This window comes from Myripristis murdjan, chromosome 9, assembly GCF_902150065.1.
Source record: "Myripristis murdjan chromosome 9, fMyrMur1.1, whole genome shotgun sequence".
Taxonomy (NCBI): domain Eukaryota; kingdom Metazoa; phylum Chordata; class Actinopteri; order Holocentriformes; family Holocentridae; genus Myripristis; species Myripristis murdjan.
Genome location: NC_043988.1, coordinates 8,272,066 through 8,294,365, shown reverse-complemented (window position 1 = coordinate 8,294,365; position 22,300 = coordinate 8,272,066). Strand labels below are relative to the sequence as shown.

Below are 22,300 nucleotides of genomic sequence, written 5' to 3'. Positions count from 1 at the left end.
CTGAAAGAGAAATCAACCACACATAAACACAATCAATCACGCTTATTAATATGATTTGTGTGTGTAAGCCACATTTTCTCCTTCCATCACTATTCCATTATTCCAACACTCCTACACTCGCCTGATGGATGGTGAGTGCAGAATAGCCATCTTCATCTGTGTATAAGGAGAAGATATTGACTGGAAGCCACTATTCAGTGGCTATGGAGTGAGGCTGAAGATGCACTGTGATTACTAACATAGTGGTAGGCTATTGATTGGAAGGTGGTCAGTGGAGATGACTGGGTGCTCAGGGTATTGATTTGCTTGGTTACTGAAGGGAAACTGGCTTCAAATTACTGACCAGCTCTGATAATTTGCCGGGAACAAAAGCATCACTATTTTAGCTACCATGAAAACAGTCAGACAATTCTTGGAATCATTTTTCCATTTATTTTAGGAAAACAAGGGAGGTACACGTAAAGAAAAATCAATGCAATGCATATCCCCTGAAATCTCAGCTAATAATGAAATCACTAACTGCTGATCCAGAACATGACATTGTAATCTTTTTTATTCTATTTACATGAATTACCTGGTAAAAACTGATTTTGACAAAAACTCAGAGTCACTTAGACAGACATCTCCAATTAGCTGGGAAGATCTAGTGGCAATTAAAAGCATAGTTTAGTGAGAAAGTGTCTTTATACTGAGGAAGCGGGAGGCGTTCACCAGGCGTTTCCTCAGGGAGATTGGACGGGTGCGGTGCCACTGAGCTTTTGGCCCCGGGTCCTCCTGCGAGCCTGTGTGCTGGAGTCAGGGGAGGTCCGGGGCAGCCAGGCCAGGCCTGAATCTCCACTGCTGTGGTCTACGTTGCTCTGGTTTCTCAGGCTTCGGCGCACTGAGCGCTGCCCTCTAGTGGCAACAGGTTTGAACACATCCTCTAAGTTGAACTCTGCCTGCCAGGGAGCGAGGGCTGAGCTCGACTGATGGTTGGCTTCCAGTTGGCTGGCTGCTTGGTCTCGCAGTTTCTTCTCCTCTGCTTTGTGGTCTGTGTGGTGCTCTGCTGCCTGGCTAGTCTGCTCCTTACTCTCTGGTGGCACTGAATGATATCCAGAGCTCCTCCTGCCTCTGGACCTGCACCGTGCTCCCATATCAGCCTCTGCATTTCTCGGTGCTGACTTCCTCTGGTTTGCCAAATTCTTGTCTGAAAAGCTCACAGTCTCACTGATTCCCACCTCTGAGAACGTGTGGGCCAAAGTGGGTGCTTCTACACTTGTATGACATTCTGCGCTGTAATCTGTGTGTGTGCAGGGTTTATCTACAGGGGTCTGCAGACAAACCTCTCCAGTGTTAACTTCCACATTTTCAGTTGCAATGTATTTGTATGAGGTTTCCTCTGATGCCTTTTGGTTTGTAGCAGCTTCTTCTTGACAGCAGCCGTCTCCCTTCCCACAAGTCTCCTGTTGGTCCTGACACTCTTCACTGAGGCAGTCATCAGCAGAGACACTAACCTTCCTTCCCTTCCATTTTCTCCCTCTGACCTCCCTGCCATTCCCGCAGCTCAGCTTCGGCCCCAAGTGCTTTTTACCCTTCCCTACTGCCCCATCTTTACTGGGGGCCGCAGGTTCAGCAGGAGTTTCTGAAGGAGTTCCCTGGGGGCTTGTAGTGGTGATGTCAACTATCTGTTGAGTGTTGTTAGTTGCTGGTGAGCCATAATGGAGCACAGCAGCACCCATAGCCACCCCGGTGATGGAGTCACTGTTGATAAGGCTCCCCACATAGGACAGAGAAAGAGGAGACTCCTGATCTTGAACTGTTGGAGGAAAGAACAATTTCATGGACATTGTGCAAGACTGCTGATTTAATATTAAACATATCAGGCAAATCAAACTTGCACCAGCAAAAATTTAATGCTTTTCAGGAATCAAGAAATCCTGGCTTCTCCTCAGACTGACAACCTTGGATTTTTGATGTTCACCAGTGTTTATTTATGGCAAATTATTCTGCACTTGAGGAGCTATGCAAAAATAAATAAAGAAATAAAATCAAAATGTGTGTTTACAAGGATTTTCCACAGACAACAAAGTAGCTAAATCTATTCTTACCCAGCAGGAGGTTGGACTTGATTGGAGTATCTCTGGAAGCTGTGGGATATTATGGGACATTAGAAATGGTGTAATAAGACACCAGAATGATGCCTGATCATCACATCAATTCTTATGCATAACAGTACGTCACAATGACAAAAAAGTATTCTGAATAAGAGTGGTTTGGGAAATTAATTTAAAACAAGAGGCACTTGAGCTGCCGAATGCTCTGCCATAATCACCATGATGTATTAAACATAACCAGATATGCTGAGGTCTTTCATTAAGCTAAAAAAAAAAATGCATTAACACATTAACAAATGCTTCTGTACCAACATACGTGTCTTAACATAATACAAGGACATTGTTAATGTGAATCCCATATCTTAAAGGATCTTCAAGGAGTATTAGTAGTATTAAAAAAAAAAGCATTTTCCTCATTAATATGCAAATTTATACAGGAAGGTGCAAAATCTAATCAGATCAACCTCTTTAGATGAGGAACCTGTGGTGCCAGCAAGTTTCTATGTTTTCCTGTTCAGTTACTGTGTTTATAAGAATATGTCACATACTCAGACAGATATCACTATGTTGACATAATATCCTACATACTGAACATAAAAATGTAAAGAAAATGGCAGGAGGTGTGATTTTCAGATAGAGGTAAATGTGACAACACAGCATTATAAAGTAAGTTTTATGGTGCCCTGGGCTACAAACTAAATTCTCGACATAAGAAAACCTACTTGTTTCATACAGACTGCAGAAAAAACACAATGTTATCCAGGGTCAAATGTGGGTAGTTTAATGTCAGTGCCGTGTCAATGGGAAGGTGAAGGTCTGGTAAAATAAACACTCAATCCACCAGATAAACTGGCTGGTTCAACAAGAACATTGACAACATGATCATCCCTTTCATAATTTTTATGATGCAAAAATCAGAAATCATATCAAAATTGTAGCATCTGTCAAAATTATGTCATGATTTTCTTTTTACCATATTATTCAGCTCTACTGTTCACTTGTAATTACATTGGTTTTAATTAGGAATGTTTATACAAAGACCTTCCCCAGGTTCACTTTTATTGTTTGTATAAGGCCTCCACAAAGAAAAGGTTCTCCAGCTTCAACCAGCTGACTGACTACAAGCTAGCATGATTAACTCTAATAGGAATGTGTGTTGTGGCATAACACTTGTCTTTTTGATGACAGCAATGTTACTTGTGATCAGCTGTGACCTATCTAGCTCTGTGAAACCAAAAACAAAACCTAATGAGCCAAGCCAGGGATCAGAACCAGGAACTCCCCTATGAGTGAGCTGCGCTAAAGGGACTGTACATTTCTATCTTACACTGAAAGCTGAAAGTTGCAGCTGTACCCGAGCAGTGGGGTTATTTGGAAGTTTTTGTGAAAGACAAGTCGACCGTACAGACTAACTGTCAAACTGACATAGCTGGTAGCAGCTAAAAATAACTGACTGTGCATAATGATGCTTAGTGCAATCCATCCTACATCCAGTGACTCATGCATGTGTTTACCATTTTGGGCGGAAAAAAAAAATCAAGGAAATAGTAAAAAAAATGTTGCTTTATTTATGTGTGTATGTACAGGTACATCTAAAACAATTAGAATATCATGGAAAAGCTCATTCTTTCTCTCTAACTGAATTAAAAAAGTAAAACTTTTATATATCTTAGATCCATTACACATAAAGTGAAATATTTCAAGACTTTTGTTTTAATTGTTTTAATGAGTATGGCTTACAATTCATGAAAATGAAAAATCCACTATCTCAAAATATTAGACTATTACATAAAACCAATCAAAAAAGGATTTATAATACAGAAATGTCAACCTTCTGAAAGTATGTTCATGGGCTTCCATAACACCTCAGCAGTGCCACAGACTGATGGCCTCCATGCCGCACTGATTCTATGAACCATAGTCATCAAAATTAAAACAAAAAAGGCTTGAAATATTTTACTTTATGTGCAATGAACCTAAAATATATCTAAGTTTCACGTTTTGAATTCAATTAAGGAAAAAATGAACTTTTCCATGATATTCAAATTTTTTGAGTTGCACCTGCATATCAGAAAATCCATGTAGGATTGTTACAAAGCCTAAATACTGAGATGATAGTCATTGGCAGTGTGGGCTGATCAGCAAATAACATGTGCAAGCATATAGCTTTTTGAGAAGGAGCAAGGGTGCTTGTCCACCTTGTGCTCTAATATAACATATCTAGATTTATCTATTATTATTATAGTTTATAAAAATACAAATAAATAAATTAATAAACTATATTTTCCCTTTGACCAGACATGTTTTTTAATGAGAACACAAAATGTTAAGATCTAGGCGAGAAACCCCTAACCATTTAGTTTTTACAACTTTTCTGAGCACTATTGAAACTTGGAAGCTACAATATACAAAATACAAAAGCTATCATCAAGGACTTACATGTGATAAAGAGCTCTACAATGACACAACGTTGAAGCATTGGGAGGATAATCCAGAGATTGATCAGTGGAAAAAAAAAACAACAACTAACAAACCCTGAAGGTTCCTTTCTGTTCTTTGGATTTCAAGCTGTTCAGTGGAAGATTAGCTCCAGAAGTGCATGGTACCAAAATGGTCGCAAGTGTGGTTTACCTGTACATCTCCTAGAGCGAGGTTCCTGAGGTGTTGGAGATCGGCTGGTGGAGGACAGGGTCTCAGTGATGGGGCTGAGGTTGGGGTTCTTGGAAGCATACTCCCTGGAACCATACAAGGAACGGTCCACCTCCTTATTGCCCCACCGACGCTTCACACTGGAGGTCTATGGAGAGACGTTCAAACATGGTGAGTAGGGTCACACGAATACAGGGCCAATATTGGCATCTAAAAAACCAAGCCTGGTGAATCATTATTTTCCACCTCTAAGATTTGTTTGCACATCTTCTGCATAATGAATCAATAGTACACTGGTTGTCTATTTGACATCATCACCAAGTGACACTGTATGCTTTTTTTGTTTTTTATTGGTTAATTATGTTCTTGAGTTTGTGCACCTCATCCACTAAGGCTGGAACAAATCACTCTGCAAGCCAAAAAGGAAAGCGACAAACGCTGCTGCAAAACACAAGCTGTATATGAATCACTGAATTTGTGGATGCAGATGACGAGAAAGAAAGGGCATGGCTAATTATTAACTCAACAGGAAAGACATTGTTTCCCCATACACAGATTCATCTGCAGCAAACCACCACAACATTGCAACAGCCACCACAAAATAAAAAGTTGCTAAATGTATCGATGTGTACCATAGCACTCATTTAAATTTACTGCTGCATCTAAGAGGTCTGCATCATGTTCTCTGTCTGACATCAGAGACTACTGCAATCTCAGCTATGAAAACAAAAATGAAACTTAAATTTTAACAATTTTCTCCAAACTCTCATGTTAGTAACTGTATGAACAGTAACTTGACACTTTTAAAGCCTCAATCCACAATTTGTGCAACACCCCAGCAGTCACAAAATGGTTGAGTCAACAGCCTGCACTCTTTGTAGACTCAAGGTAGTTGACAGTGTGGACAATGTTTCTGTTTAGTCCCAAAGTGCATTTGTGGTGATGATAGTAATTTCATTTGAATATGATCTCGGCTCTGATTTCCCAGGTGAATCAACCGACTTTGTTTCCTCTATGGAGAATATAATAATGTGGTCAAATATATCTTCCAACATATTACATCATACATAGAAGACCTGCCTATGCAACAATGTGATTTGTTAAAAAATGCGTGTTGTCTTATGATGAAAGCTTTAGGTATCATTCCCTACATCACTGTATAGCAGCAATCCATACAAATTATTTGATGACATTTGACAGCAGTCAGTTGTACAATAAAGTATCTATGCTGAATTTATTTATTACTCAAAATATAATGTTCTTCCTCTTAAGTAAAGCAAAATAAGTTATAGCCCAGTTGTGCAGCCATTGATTCTTTGGCAGTTTCTAAGAAAGACTTGTCTGCAGCTCCCTTGGTGAAGTGGTGTGAAGAGAAATCAAATGGTGAGACCCGGCCAACTCACCTTCATCTTCCCAGAGGCTGACTTGGCAGCGGAGCGTGTTGACCTCTTCACAGGTTTGCTGTCCTCTGGCTGCTGAGGGAACAGAGAGCTGGCGTCAGGATATATTATATCGACACACATACAACCCCCACCCCCCACCCCTTTCACTCTCTCTTTCTCTCTCTCTCTCGCGCGCACACACGCACACGCTATCCTCTACCTATGATTAGACCAGATCCAGCTGGACTAAACACTAGATTAGCTAAGAGTGTGATAAAAACCCCTGCATTTTTTAAAAGATGATCCCTTCTGCTAAGTAAATGGATGTGTACAGGCTTCCTACACATTTTCCATTCCAAAATTCCAGACTTTTCCAGACCTATATTTCCACAAATCTGTTGAATGATTTCATACATGGTTTGCACTGTGTTATTTTCTATGTTTTAGGATCCTTCTCCAACCACTGGGTAAGCCATTTCTCAGAAAACTTTCTTTCCATCTTGTGGCCTTGTGGACAGAAAGTGCCACCATTAATTTCCACGCCGTAATATGTACAGGTGAATATATGCAGGTGCTGCTATGTCCCACTCAGTCAAAATATAACGTATTCCACTGTCTGCTGCAAATATCAATAAAATCAAATTTGCTGCTTGTTTGATTAATTTATTATGGAAATTTCTGATATATGCTTTTTAGAAAACTGCAAATACAAACAAAACTCAAGCCAATATTTTCCATACTCTCTCCTTTATTTCCATACTTATCTGGCCCTGGAAATTATCAAAATAATTTTCCATAATCTTCCAGACTGTGAAGGAACCCTGTCTGTAAACGGATTTCTCAAAGTAAGATCCAATTGCAAGCAGTGTATGATAATAGCAGACCTTTCTCTTACGGCTGCTGGAGCGAACTGGAACTTCAATTCTCGATTTAGGCTCTGGTCCTGCCTGGAAAGGTAGAAATGTTCAATTTATGTTTGAAAAATTCTCAGTGTGGGACTGAACAATGGGTAATAATGATGTAATAAGTTGTACAGCAACAGTAGAAGAATAGTTGTATTGGGCAGTTCCCAGGTGTCAATGTGTGTGACCACATGAACGTAAAGCCTCTCCAACAAATGGGATAAATAAAGAAAAGAAAAATTGTGATAATGGCAAACCTCTCTCTTTCGATTGCTCAAACGGGGTGGAGCTGGGATCAGAGCTTCAATATGAGGTTCAGGCTGCATTTCCATTCCTGGCAGGGGTTCAGGCACATCTAGAATATCGATCTTGGAGGGCCCACTGGGTTTGGCCTCTAGGGCAGGAGCTACAGGAAAAACCCAATACAGATAGGATTATTTTCTCCAGGACAGGCTTGGTAATAAATTATGGAGCTATTTGTTTATTTAAATCCCATATGGAGCAACCATGTCAGTGATTTCCCCATTCAGTCAATATCAATACTAGTGCTCATTACCTAGCATCATTATATTATATGATAGAAGGCATTTGTTGGTTGGGCTAGGGTGACTTGTTGACATAACTCACTATTAAAGTTTTAAGTAAAGTACTTACAATAAGTAAACATACTGACTCCCGTCCAGGGGAAGGGTTACAATGATATACAATGATTAAATTAATCTGTGTGTCAGCAATCATTTTGAATTTGAGGTCCAACATTTTTCTGATCCAGCATCTGAGAAATAGTCTATTCTTCTTATTATTATTATTATTATCACAAATTTGTTTGTTTTTAAGATTTAATAAAATTTAATAAAATAAGACCGAAAGATTTAATAAAATCTTTAAAAAATTAACAAGAAGGTTTTTGAGGGGTAAATTAATTATTATATCAATAGAATAATAAAAGCAATAATCAAGAGTAATCGATAAATTTAGCTGTCCAATCAAGAGTGACTGCTTTGTTCACACTCATTTAAAGATGACTTGGGCACCAGTTGCACTACTTCCTGATGACAGGTGAGTGTACAATTCCTGTTCTGACTGTGAAAGTGAGGACACTACTGGCACGGTGGCCTTTGTCAGTTTAACTGGTATGATCCTGGCAGAAGCTAAAGCCCAACAATCATGGAGCTGCACATAAAGACCCCATGAAATGGACTCTTACTTTCTTGATTTTATGTATTTCCTGTTGAAACAGGATGTTTGGGTGGGACATTGTGCAGGGAAGGATCATTCACAAGTGCAAATCAATAGGATATCAGTTTGGGAGAGAAACACAGTTTTATTTGAAGGGATAGGTGGATGAGCGAGGATGTTTAAAGATTTGAAGATTTACACCCACTGGTGCAGGATGATATCACTATCTAAGATACTCTGTTTCACAGGAAGTAGAGGTCATGTGAGGTCATTTCATGGGGATTTTAAAACTACATGCAAATATTCTAACAGTAGGATAAACACGAGTGAACTTGTGGAACTGCAGTGGAAGTTGCTGAATGCCTTTGGTTTATCTATTATACAACTAACAGGCTTTGCATTTGGGAACACCTAAGCCCACTATGCACCTCCATCTGGTGATATGCCATCCTGAGCAATAAATAAAACAGAAGAGCATGACTAATATTTTATCATCCTCATTACAAGCCACATATTCCATATCCCACCCAAATAGGGCTGAACATATAGTTCTCTATTGGCACAGAGCATGATCAGGAAGACAGGAATTAAAAAACAACAAACAAACAAAAAAACACGTATACATATGTTCAGATCAATGGGAATGATATGTACAGGAAACCTGAAATCACAGAAAAAAACCTTTTCTGTTTCAGCTCTGAGCCTTACTGTTTTGACAGTCACTGATACAACTGTTAAACCTTGACAAGTCATTGAGGTTCAGGGAGACAGGGGAAGGTTGAGACGAAGGGAGGTAAAGACAGGAGGTGAAGTGATGATGAAAGAGGAAGAGTGGAGGGAGGAGTGAGACTGCAGTTCACCTGTCAGCATCTCGAGAAGAGACTCCTCTTGGAAAGCAGCATTTAAATCCAATGGCTGGGCTTCCCAGGTACACTCTGAAAATATAAGAAATGGAAAGCACCATTATCATACAACAGTGTTTGATTATGCTGCTGGGCTCTTTCTCAGGGACAATCACCTGTAAAAACCAACCTGTGCTGTTTGTCAACATAGAGTCAAGCTCCTCCACTGAAGGGAAGGCAATCTGAAGAAAAAGGCCAAGAAAAAATAAAATCAGAACTTGTTGTAATGACTGTTACAGTCACATTTACATGCACACAGTGTTCCAGATAGGGCTCCATGTCCTGGTTAAAAGACAACTTCAGTTTCTATTCATGTTTCACCATAGGTACTATAGTGAACACATACTTTACATTACTACCAACCAATGTCCAAATCATAACACACTTACACACGAGTCTGAAGGCCTGCTGGTGAGAAATAGTCATCTGGGACTTCCACGATAGAAAACATATTTTCTATTTGCAAGCCTGACTAACATCAGTTAAAAGAAAGAACCAGTTAAATCCACATCATCTTTTTCTTGGCATTCATTCTGTTTATCATTTGACATCCAAATTTGATTTTCTGACAAAAAAAAGCACACATGCACCATTGGCTCCAAGTCGACTGATAAGTCTCACATCAGAGACGGTGCACGGGAGGTAAGGACAATGCACTGAAAGAGCTAAACAAGTGTGGTATGCTTTGGAAAATGGCAGACAGTAATATTTTGTATGTGTGCAGTGTAGTACAAAAGCAGTAACTGGAACTGTCCTTTAATTTAACATGTTTAGTAGAGAAAGGCCGTTTATTTGCATTACACTATTTACATTATTTCTGTCCTAAGTACTGACCCTGATTAATTTATGATGCACATTAACAATTTGCACACCTGTTGCCCATTGCGTTATCAAGAGTTACAATGGAAACAACACCAAGGAGAACAAGGGTTTATACACAAATACTGGCATCATGCTACCTTTCCACACTTCTCTACAGCATCCTCGCCCACAGCTTGCTTTCTACCGCTGCGAGGCATTGCCAGAGTAGGTGAGGCACCAAACACTGAGGGGCTGCTTAGGTTCAGCTGGGCCAGGGAGGGGCATGGCTCACTCATCTGAGGGGTCTTCAGCACTGAGCGCAGTTGAAAGCCTTCTCCTGGGGTGGGTGCTCGGGCTGGAGTGCTCCCCTTCTGCAGTGGAGTGCTGGGTGGGAGGTTCTTGTCAAAGAACTCAGGAGACAGTGGACCTCCGAAGCGTACTTGTTTCTTCTTTTTCAATGTGGAGGCTCCGGAGGAACTGACCACCCCTGCAGAGACAGAGACAGAGAAACCTGAAATGTGCCCCTATGCCTTCCACAGCTGATATGCTTCTGATGTAATGTGTGAAAAGGGAAGAAATCACGTTGCTCTGCTGTGGTTTCTAACACACTGCACATGGCTCTTGGTATTGGATTTCACTATTTAGAGAAAGAGCGTGACATTTAGCCTGCACAGTCAAGGCTCCTTGTTTAAACAACAGGTGTTATTGCCACAAGTATCACACACAGCAGAATTTCAGAAAAGTTTTATATTCCATCAAGCCAAGTGCTGTGCGATATGGCGATATATATCGATGGTAGAAAAACGCCTATTGTTCCATATTTTGCTCTATTGTGCATTTGTTGTGTCACAAATCAACTTGTTACAGTAATTTAATATGGGAGTTTATTTTCTGCAGTTTGGAGTATTTTTTATTATTTTTTTAGTATTTCAGCATTTCAGCAGTATTTCAGCATTTCTTATTTTATTATTTTAGTATTTTTTGGAGTATTATTGTTGCCTTTCATTATTACTCTTTCATCATTACTGAAAAGTTGTACAAAGGTTCCAAATAAAAGGAGAAAAATAAAAAATATTCAAAATATATAATATATATTCACTGTATGTCATAGCAACCCTTTCCCTGGGCTGGAGAACCAGTATTTTTATTGCATAAAAAAAAACTTAACAGTTATAACATTTATTCATTTAATTACTGGCATAACCTGTAGTTAAGATAATCACTGGCAAATGAATTTTGTATCAGTGTGGGGCCATAAAAAATATGAAAAGTTTTACAGAATTTAACAGCCATCTTTACCATACATTTAAGACATTTTGTCACTCACATACGGCCATTAAACAGATAATATAAAATTGCTGAATAACAGCGTTAGTCAACACATAGTGTAATGCTGCATTACCATTAAGAGCACTGCTGCAGACACAACTTTTAACATGGGGTGATGAAGACAGATTTACAAAATCATTTTAAGTGATTACTACTAACAGAAACATGTTCCATGTCTTGATAATCCTAATCCTAATAATCAATCTTGGGTGGGGACAAAAAGTTAACGGCACTTTTGGTACTGTCTTGTTGCCTTCAAGAAAACACTACTGGATGCTCGATTCAAGCACTTGTGCATAGCAGATGTACTGTTAATATAAGCCATTTCCACTTTGCAGAGCTAACATACCACCATAGCGTCTAAAATATTCCCACACTTCAGATTAGGGGTCTCGAACCATGTGCCATGGAGGGCCAAAAGGCTGCAGGTTTTCATTCCAACCAAACTCTACTAGGTGATTTCATTGATCACCTCACCTTCAAGCGGAAAGAAGGGATTAATCAGTTATATCAACTCATGGAGTTTTTGGTTGCAATGAAATCTTGCAGCCTCTTGGCCCTCCATGGCACATGGTTTGACACATGTGCCTCAGATGATCACTGGCAAGATGTCTTAGCTGCAGCTTGCTCTCTGGGGGATTACATGCTTTATCCAACTTAAAAACACAGTGATATGGCAATGTTAGTAACACGATTCCACCTGACATGGAACCACTGAATCAGCGTCACATGGAGCTTTATAATTCCTAATCTGCTCCAATGTGTGTGTGCTCACGCCATAAACAAGGTTCAAGAGACGTCAGGAAATGTTGCTTGCAGTAGCACATCGAGATAACTTGTCCACTATTTGTGCTTGTATGGATCTAGCCAGTTAATTTCCTTTATTTTCTCAGTAATGTCACTGGTCCTTTGCTTCTTTGTTAAGCTTCTCTCCGTAAAGTATCCTGTATTTGGTGTTTGCCAGGTCCTTTTGCTGCAGCTTTTTCGTTTATTCTCAATGTGTTTATGCTCGCATAGTTGCTATAAACTACATTAATGTTAACAAATGGTGTGACATAAATCATGAGGACCCCTACACATATTGCATGGTTACATGGTCACATGGTCTCCCGTTCTCTATACTAAGCTCTGTGTGGTAAGCCTCAAAGGCAGGGGTAAACCAGGATGAAAGGCCAGTTATACTAGCATGGCCCACAGAGAGCAGTGTGTTTACCTGTGGGCTGCATCTCTTGCAGAGAAGGCAGGGAGGGCATGGGGAAGGCGGAGGCAGTCTGGGCTGGCACAACAGCTGCTGGGTCCTTCGACTGACTGCTGGGGCTTTGGAGTTCAAAGAAACCCTCCTGTCGTGTCTGTGAATGTGAGAGAGAGAGAGAGAGAGAGGGATAAAAGAGGAAGAGTGAGACTGTGAGATCTCACATATTCTGATGGACTGCAGCTGATGAACCTTGGATCACTTAACAGAGGAGGCTGTTACATAAGACTTAATATCATTAGATTATTATGTTTAATACTACTCCCAGTCTCAGAACCTAAAATGTGAAACATTTTGAGCTATGTAGCACTTGATGTCAGTAAGGCAGCAAATAAGAGGAGCAAAACTAGTTGAATCATTTGGTGTCATGGGTTGGTACAGTTGCACATCATTGGCATCAAAATGAAGGGAAAAAGCATGTTTTTGAATTGTATGACCTAAGGGGAGCATATACAAACCAAAAAGGATTTGGCACAAACCTTGGGGAACATTGCTCTGCAGCTGAGCTGTGGTGGGCGAGGAGCTAACAAGTGAAACAGCAGCATCTGTTCTGAAGGTAAGAACTAAGCTGGACAAGAGCTAACTCAGTAACACCCAGCCAATTGCGCAGTAGCATGGTCTATAGTGTTAAAGGCTGCATTCAGGGTATCTACAGGTATCAGAGTTAAATTTAGGGTGCTTTCACACCTGGTTCATTTGGAGCAGCTGTTTTGAAAGCGCCCCAAAGACTGGTTTGTTTGGGGATATGTGAACACAGCAATTGCACTCGGATGCAGGACAAAAGAAGCAGTCCAAGAATGCCAAGAAAGGCTGGTCTCGGCTTGCTTCTATTATTCGAACCCTGGAGCAGGTTGCTTGCAGTGAGAACGTAATCAACTCAACCGACTGAAACAACTCTCTGTTTCCTTCTAAATGTAACAGAGAACCAGCCAATTGTAACTTAGTAAATGTTGCCCTTGGACATACAGCTGTCTACATAGATATGAATGAAGTTCCTCATGATGCTGAAGTGTCTTCAGAGGTTTATGCTGCTGCCTTTAAAAAACATTCCCTTGTGAAATGTTGTGCCTGCGGTTCCTGCAGCAGAGACACACAGAGACTGAACAAAACCAAAACAAGACTGAGACACACATCTCCTCTGGATACACCTGTGTCCCACCACACATGAATATTAATTAAGATTAACAAGCACATCTGTGTTTGACTGAAGGTAAGTTATTGTGTTGATTTCATAAAATGACCAAACCAAGAGTTAAGATTACAGCTGGACACTATGCTAAATTAATGTGACCTGAACCTGACCAGAGCGCTGCTTTACTATCATTCATTCATTTTTCAAACTGCTCAACCTAATTACGGTCACAGGGGTGCTGGAGCCTGTATCAGCGCTTATTGTGCAGAGGGCAGGGTGACAACCTGGACAGGCCGCCAGTCCATCACAGGTCAGACAGACCAACAAGCACATTCACACATGGGGCAATTTAATATCACCAATTCACCTGACTTGCATGTCTTTGAACTGTGGAAGAGAAGTGGAGCTCCTGGCAGAAACCCATGCAGATTTGGGGAGAACATGCAAAGTCCACACTGAAAGGATCCGGGGCAGCCAGCAAGGAATCGAACCCAGGACCCTCTCCCTGTGAGGTGACAGTGCTGACCACTGAGCCAAAATGCCGCGCCGTGTTTTACTAGCTAAGCCATCAGCCAGACAGTTAATTTAGCCATGCATAGCCTGGATGATGCCGATGACTTCCAAGAGATATACCGTAAAAATATTAAGGGCAATTTCTTTGACCATGACATGTTTAGATCCTGAACATTTTAACAATGTGTTACATGTTTGATTGTAACTGTGGGAACAAACACAGAAAGAAAGAACCATTTAAAGGTTTAAGTTTCTGGAAAAGTGTGACTTGGACATGCCAGAGCCACCTTTTCAAAGGTTGTCATATAGACTGCAGAGGTCAAATTGCTACAACCCTGGTATAGTTAGATTAAGCAGAAGATGCTGAAAGTGTACATATATAACATATGTTTTGTTTGTTTAAAACTGCAGGAAAAAAACATATTGAGTAGGCTATTGCTGAATTTCACATTCTCCATGGCTGAGCACTTGTCCAACCTAGCAACAGTAACAAAGGGGGTGGAAGAGACCAAAGACCGATCAGTTATTAAAAATAGTTAGGATAGTGGGCCCAACAGTACCAAGGACCTCTTTCAACAGCCTTGTGAAAACAGCATCCAAAGAACACCTAGCAGGTTTCGTGCAGGAGACAGATCTCCAGAGGGTCCTTGAGTGAGATTCGGTACTACATACAGAAGTAGACACAGGAGAGACAGATAAACCCTGAATGGGTGGAGATATCTGATTCCTAATAGTTTCAACTTTGAAAAAACAAACAAACATGAATTTCTTGCACGTTTTATGAGATGCGTTGTGGAGGTAGGTAAGAAAACAAATTAACAGAGCTTTCCACATGAGAGATTATGGCCGTTTTGTGCAAGGAGGTCAGAAAAAAACTGTAGCTCTCACATTTTCAATGCCACTCTGATATTAACTTTATAGCTTTTCATTTCTGTTTCTGTTTTTACACTGTCTTTTCAGAGCAAAGATGTATACATCCATATGGTTTAATTTATTTTTATTTTATATGAAGCAACATGAAAGGTAGTGGAAGTGCTGTTATAAAGACCAGGCAGCTCTTCAGAGATCTCCAAGTGGATATTAGGAGCAATATGGGATGAAGACATTGGCAGAATTAAATTTTTACTAGTTTTGTTAATGAAATATAACACGCAGCTAATTTAAAAATGTTCTGCCTCCTCAACATTCATCATCAAGCCTATCCTGTACAGTGTGCTGAGTCATAGGCACAATGAATTATTTGTTGTTTCAGTTTATCATTAATGCTGGTTGTTACAGACAACATTGTTATGAAACACCATATCTGACCACCTGCTTAGTGAATCATAGCCCTTGAAATGAGGCTAAAACATACTTGAAAGCCCGGTAATTTTGTTTGTGCCATGTAAATATAACCAATTAATAAACCTAACCTGTTGATCAGTAGGGGAACAGGCTTGGAGATCACAAGGGGGATCAAGGTGAACGGGTGGAAAAAACAGCACAGCTTGGACATCAGCCACCGACTCACTGGATGGAATTGGTCCTTGCAACCCATCCTGTATCGCCGGTTCTTTGTCAGCCTGCGGAGATGACTGGAGTCAGCATTTCTACTTTGATCCTGTATTGCTGCACCACAACAGCAAACTTAAAGAACTGTTGTTGTAGTTTTTAGAATGATACAGATCAGAATTTGATGACACTGCACTTAAAATCAAAGACTCAAGTCAACATTAAAAAAAAAACATGCAAACAAACTGGAAGAGTAGCTAGTATTCACGACAAAGCTGTTTGTCTTAGAGTGCTTACCATTTCCCCTCTTTGATGCTAGTACCAGTGTACTGTAGTGTTTTATGAGATCTACCACTCAAACTTAAGACTTATAGAGGTACATGAGTTAAAAATAATCAACTGATTCAAAGTAAACCAAGAGTAAAACCTTTTAGTTGAATTATTTACGGCAGTCACGTAAATGGATGGTCAGAGTGAGACTACCTCCTGTTCCTTTAAACTGGTGTGCCGGAGGATAGGAGTGCTGGCCCCCCTAATCTCCCCCACACAGTCCCTGACAGGTCCTATGCGCCTTCGCTTGTTGGGTGTGGGTGTCATCATGGGCGGGCAGTTCTCCTTCCCACCATCAAGGCTTCTGTCATCTGAAAGGAACAAATTCACCCATCAACAAACCAAGTTACATAAACATACAAAAACAAATGGGACTTGGGGACAACTTAGTAAAAAAACAAATACTGCATGAAAAACAACATGATCAAACAAAAGGAGATAACAAAGTCAACCATCCAACAACAAAACCGCTCACAGATTGGCCCATTTAAGAAGATGACCAAGCTTTAAAGAAATGCCTACTCTAAGATGTTGTCAAATTCAGGCTTATGTGTATTAGGTCACTGCTTGCAAACAGTGCTTCCAGACATCATAAAGAAATCCAAGTGGCATATATCCCTGATGTGAAATGAAACCATTAATCCTGTGGCACTGACGCACCCTCAGCAGACAGATAATCTCTTGTCTCGACACATCCTCCAGTCTCGCTGTCCTGCCTTGGCGCTGGACCACAGACCTCGCTCTCCTCCACATCCATCAGGCTCTGGAAGGAGGCCATCTTCTGCCTCAGAGTGGAAGCAACTCGGGGAAGGAAGGGACTGTTTTTGAAAGGCTGGGAGGTGACACAGCAAAACAAACTCTGCTCAGCAGTGAAATTTGGCGGGTCACGGCCCCCTGCAATTATGGTGACAGTCTGCACATTTGCCGGATATCACTTCCACACACAGAATCAAGTGATCCAATATTATGGAAATGTCCACTTTACACAATAGCTCTGTTCTAACCATCAGTTCTCTATGGGCTAACACCTATTAATATCAAAGAAAGCTGTCATGTTTAGTGTATATAAGATATGGCAGCTAACATAGGGGGTTTTAGCATTGAGCTCTCACACCTGGCAGAATTGGATCTGGCTCTCAACTCTGACCTGTGCCAGAGTTTTATGTTTTATGATTTGTTTTGTGAGAGTCAGTGTTTCTGAGTACACCAATCTATTCCCTCTGATACGGTATGAAAGAGGTACAAGATTTACTTAACGGTATGCCATGGTGCATCTCACCTCTGGAGTTTGATAGGTCGGTGGGGTCTTAATTCTCTGCTGTGCCATGTAGCGGATGAGGGAGTTTGTCTCCGGGGAACCCCGGACACCAATATTACTCCTCCGCCTTGCCTTTAGCTGAGCCAGACGAGACTTATCTATAGCAAGAGGGAGAGGACTGCCAGTTCAGAGACACTATGTTGGTAATACAAATAAGCATCACAAAAGTAAAATGATTTCTCATATACCAGTGCGGTGTCAGTGGTGTTGCTGTGGTAGCCCACAGCATCTAAGCAAATAAAGAGAAAACACGTCTGTGAAAAGCAATGTAACAGCAAACTGGAGGTCTCACCTTTGTGGTTTGCTGAAGATGGGATGAAACTCTGGGTGGAAATGCCAAATCGAGAGGGTGAGAGCTGGGAGAAATTCAGGGGGGCTGAGGTGTCACCCAAGAGAGAAACATGCTCTTCTTCTGAGGAGGATAACTTTCTCACCTCCTCATCTCCCTCAATGCCAGCCGCATTCAGCTCTGGACTAGTCATGTTCTGCATCAACAATACAAAACAGTCTGGCACAAAAAGGTGAATGTGACAACATTAGCTTACTATCCAAGCAGCCCGCCACTTAGAATAAGTACCAGTATACTGTCATCAACATTTGCAGGCCATGACAGTTAATGATGAAATGCGTTGAACAAACTGTATGGACAAAACGTTAAGCATTCATAAAATGTCAGTGTTATATTCTTTAGGACTACTCGGTGCAACATGACGCAATTTACGAACTGACAAGGCCCACGAGACAAACATGTCACCTTACAGCACAGGGTCACACGACTCGCTACTGCCGTCGACTCAAAATTTATCGCTATAAATGATAGTTGGTGTACTGGACATAAGTCAAAATGAAGCGTGGATCTTTGCAACAGTTCGTCCCGAGTCGTTCTTTAGCAGTGAACTGATGCATGGCTGCCGACAAGCAGGGAAACATCAAACTGTCAGGTCTTGTGCCTGCTGTTTGTCTCTCTCTATACCAAAGCGCAATATCAGTTTACAGTAGCAACTGTTGACAAAATGGTAAGTGCATGCATTGCTTGTTATCTGATGCACAAGCTAAGGTAATTGCAGGATGTTATTACACTCAAATTAACTTCGTGACTTCCTTATGTTTGCGAATGGCGCCTGTTAGCCTGTTAGCTAAATTTGGGTCTACCTCAGCAGACCTTTTAGTGAGTGGACGAGCTACATCCAAAACTTACCGTGCAAATGTCAAAACGACGCCGGTTTATAGCCTTAAAATATGTGTATAAAAACTTTATGTCTACCCTATGTAAAAAACATGTAATGGCACATCCAATGCCATATAAAATTATTTTTGTTACAAAAAGACAAGAAACTAAAAACACTGTCCAGACGGGAATTCAAATAACCCTCCACGCCTCAGCTGGAGAGCCGACAGTAGCACATAGATCCTTCCGCAAAAATAGACAACTTCATTAACAACAAGCAGGGGACAGTTTCAGATACGCTCTGTGCAAACTGCATTCTTGTTCACAAATGTAAAAATGTGTGACTGAAAGATAACGCGTAATAACAAAAAAAGAACTAAAAAAAAAAAAAAGTAATCATCTGGGGGAACTAACTTCCGTGTTTTATACCACAGAGAGGGACGGTACTCGTTTCATATGAACTGGCCAATAGAAATATCAGAAAAGACACCACGTGATTAGTAATAGCCAATAGATGAAGAGATGTAAGTTCGACATGAGTGCAATGTAGATGCTTTTTATTCAGTGATAGATACATAGAGAAAGCTCTGTTAGATTACTTTCCTCTTTGATAGAAACTGATTGTAAACCCCAAACTCCAGAGCCCAGATGCATGTTAGGAAGCAATATTTTAAAATTATTATTATTATTATTATTTTTTATTTTTTTATTATCATTCGTTGGGGGGAGTAAATTAGCAGTAAAATATAGCAATTTTTCATGTGATACAGCTGGACTGGAAACAACTTGTTCCCTGGACTGTAACAGGGCTCCATCTGCTGCTGGCAGTCTTGAAACCAAACAGCTGGACCTCAAACTGCATCTCTATATCCGTCTATTCGTTCACATCTGACCTGATACTTAAAGTTGAAACTCCCAATCTGTCAGCCAGACAGGTAGCTATCAGCACCTTTCAAAGACTATTTGCCTTATGCAAGGTTATATGGGGTGACATTTCTTACTGGCTGGCTTAAATACACTTAATAGGGATGTGTGTTTCAAGGCATAGAGGCAGGGAGACCATGTGCTTTCCTTCCCTCCAATCTAAAGCTGCCCCTCTGGGTTTGTAATAGCTATGTTCTAGTAAAAAAGGTCAATAAGAAATGACTCCAGTTGGTGATACAGTACCAGTATACACAAAAAACATTTATACTTTCTGAAAAGCAATGAATTCTGTTTGTCTTTGTGGCCTATCTTCACATTATTTACATCAGTTTGATACAATTTATCATGATATCTACCATGACTTTATGTCATAAAGATTTATATCAGCCTATAAAGGCTGTTCAACCATGTTCCACCAATAAAAAGGTGTGTAAAATGGATTTAGGTCAGTTTACAGTCCACTAGATCCTTGGAGCTCATCATGTTGCATGTTTCAAGATAAGCAATCACTTATTGTTTCTCCCTGCTCCCTCCCAACCCGCCTCCCACCAACTCTTACACACGCAGACTTCCGCATGTAGTACACACACACACACACACACACACACACACACACACACACCCTAGTGAGGTTTTGGTGGCTGTGGCCCAGCTGAGTACACTGAGATCAGATGCAACGCTAAGCCTCTCTCTGCAGCTGGGACTGTCTACCACATGAAGCATGTGGCTTCCTCTGTTGACACCAGGCAACAACTATCCAAGTCAGTGGAAGCTTGGCAGTGCAGCACAGGATGGGAAAAATAAAACAACTCTAGATGTTAGGAGATAAATGGTGGAAATAAAGCTGTGTATACAAGTTCCACTCCAAGATAAGGTATCTTGCATTTGAAAAACCTGTGCTGCCTACTCTGACAAAATGAGTGCTGGCATGAAAAAGAAAGCGCGCTGTTGTATCTCCTGAAAAAAATTACTAGGATATTCCTCTCATGTGCCTATTGGGACCTATGCTATTTGGACAAAAGTATTGGGCCACCTACACATTACACCGACAGGAGCTTTTCTGACATCCCGTTCTAAATCCATAGGCATTAATATGGAGTAATATGGAGCAGCTTCCACTCTTCTGGGAAGGCTTTCTACGTGATTTTGGAGTGTATCTGTGGGAATTTTTTGCCCGTTCATCCAGAAGAGCATTTGTCAGGTCAGACACTGATGTTGGACCAGAGGGCCTGGCTCACACTCTCTGTTCTAGCTCATCCCAAAGGTGTTGGATGGGGTTGAGGTCGGGGCTCTGTGTGGGCCAGTCAAGTTCTTCCACACCAAACTCAGCCAGCCATTCCTTTATGGAGCTGGTTTGTGCACTGGGGCTCAGTCATGCTGGGACAGAAAAGGGCCTTCCCAAAACTGGTCCCACAAAGCTAGAAACAGAGAATTGTCCAAAATGTCTTGGTGAGCTGAAGCATTGAGATTTCTCTTCACTGGAACTGAGGGGCCGAGGCCGACCCCAGAAAAACAAGGCTGCTTGGCCGTGGAAACCCATGCCATGAAGCTCCTGGCTCACAGTTTTTGTGCTGATGTTGATGCCAGAGGTTTGGAGCTCTGAGGTTACTGAGTCAGCAGAGCGTTGGCCACTTTTACGCACTAGGCACCTCAGCACTCGGCGACCCCGCTCTGTAACTTTACATGGTCTGCCACCTGGTGGCTGAGTTCCTGTGGTTCCTAAACACTTCCACTTGGCAATAAAACCACTTACAGCTGATAGTGTAATGGAATTTTTCCAATATTAACCAATGAAGTGAGGATTTTTTCCCCAACACAGTGATACAAGGAATAGAAATCAAAAAGGCTTGACAAGGGTTCATTTGGCCCCTGTTAATATATTTGACTAACTATCTGCTCTTTCTGGGGGTCAAAAAAGTCTGACGTTTCAGCAGTCCTCGAAGTTGAGGGTCTTGGGTTGTTGGATGTTGCAAAAAAAAAAAAAAAAAAGTTTCTAGGATGTAATATTGTGACTGGAACGGGGAGTTACCGTTTTCTAACGTCTCATGTATGATATCATAATTTGGAGTATAATGTTGATCAACGGATGGCACAAATCTCTCATACTGTATGCTACACAATTAAGAACAATCAATAGTTATTATCCACTGATTACCCCCATCATCACTTTCCCTACATGCTCAAACAAACAAAGGAACACAAATTGCGTATATCTCTACTTTTATTTGTGTATATATATATACACATATAAAAAATAAGGACATATGTACAATGATAATAAATATCAACATGTTTGTACAAGCGAAATAAGTTACTTAACATACTTTAAAAACAAACATAAGAGATCAATAACAGACAAGCCAAAATGGAGAAAAATAAAATAAGGATGATAATCGAATAATACAAATCATAACAGCATTAAAAAAAAAAAAAAAAACAGCAGAACTTAAAGCCTTGTGTGAGAGAACCTGTTAACAAGCAAACAAATGTCAGATGCAGAAAAATGCACATAAAGTACAACACACATGCATTTTTTTTCAAGCTTGTGACCTGTATCCCTTTGAAGATCTTTTTTCTTTTTTTTTTTTGAGGATGTAATACTAAAAGAAGAGGCCTAATTATAAGAACAAAATATCTTAAGACAAAACCAAGTACCAATGCAAAGAGCTGATGCGCTTTAGATGATCTGCTTCAGGTAACTTTTCAGGGCTTCTACAGCAGTAATAACATTATGAAACGGACACAGTCTATCTCTGATCTGCTTTAAATCCATGGCTACTTATTTGGTTTTACAGGAAGCTGCCTAATTCCATTAAGATCAAAGTTTTGGTAAATTGTGCAGCCTTTCATAAAGCGAGGGAATCAGGGATCGAGTCCAGCAGATTGCGACTGACATGTAAACAGGAAGCAAACAGGAAGTTCATCAGCCTCAAGC

The 22,300-nt window shown here is 40.6% G+C and overlaps 1 protein-coding gene across 3 annotated transcripts; it reads right to left on the bottom strand.

Moving 5' to 3' along the window:
• Positions 1 to 412: 412 nt before the first annotated feature.
• On the bottom strand, positions 413 to 18,672 carry cdca2 (cell division cycle associated 2). Of its 3 annotated transcripts, none has more exons than XM_030061102.1 (16): positions 18,472 to 18,672; positions 17,566 to 17,781; positions 17,235 to 17,371; positions 16,616 to 16,787; positions 16,109 to 16,266; positions 15,547 to 15,696; positions 12,451 to 12,586; positions 10,067 to 10,395; positions 9,238 to 9,289; positions 9,066 to 9,140; positions 7,284 to 7,432; positions 7,009 to 7,071; positions 6,146 to 6,214; positions 4,725 to 4,890; positions 2,088 to 2,126; positions 413 to 1,795 (listed from the first exon to the last, which is right to left on the bottom strand). In XM_030061102.1, exons 2-16 carry the CDS (start codon positions 17,762 to 17,764, stop codon positions 723 to 725), a joined length of 2,967 nt encoding a protein of 988 aa, XP_029916962.1. In that variant the 5' UTR covers positions 17,765 to 17,781; positions 18,472 to 18,672; the 3' UTR covers positions 413 to 722. The 3 variants fall into 3 exon arrangements, with proteins under 3 accessions (XP_029916962.1, XP_029916963.1, XP_029916961.1); XM_030061103.1 differs by having other exon boundaries at positions 6,146 to 6,217; positions 17,566 to 17,758; positions 18,472 to 18,671; XM_030061101.1 differs by having other exon boundaries at positions 6,146 to 6,217; positions 18,472 to 18,670.
• Positions 18,673 to 22,300: the final 3,628 nt, after the last annotated feature.

Excerpts from the sequence above, each read along its gene's own strand:
- cdca2 (XM_030061101.1), bottom strand. The coding sequence starts at position 17,764 with ATGCAGAACATGACTAGTCCAGAGCTGAATGCGGCTGGCATTGAGGGA. Across the intron at positions 15,697-16,108 it reads CCAGTTTAAAGGAACAGGAG|GCTGACAAAGAACCGGCGAT; the intron begins GTAGTCTCACTC and ends TCATCTCCGCAG. Across the intron at positions 6,218-7,008 it reads CCAGCAGCCGTAAGAGAAAG|CAGCCAGAGGACAGCAAACC; the intron begins GTCTGCTATTAT and ends CTGTTCCCTCAG.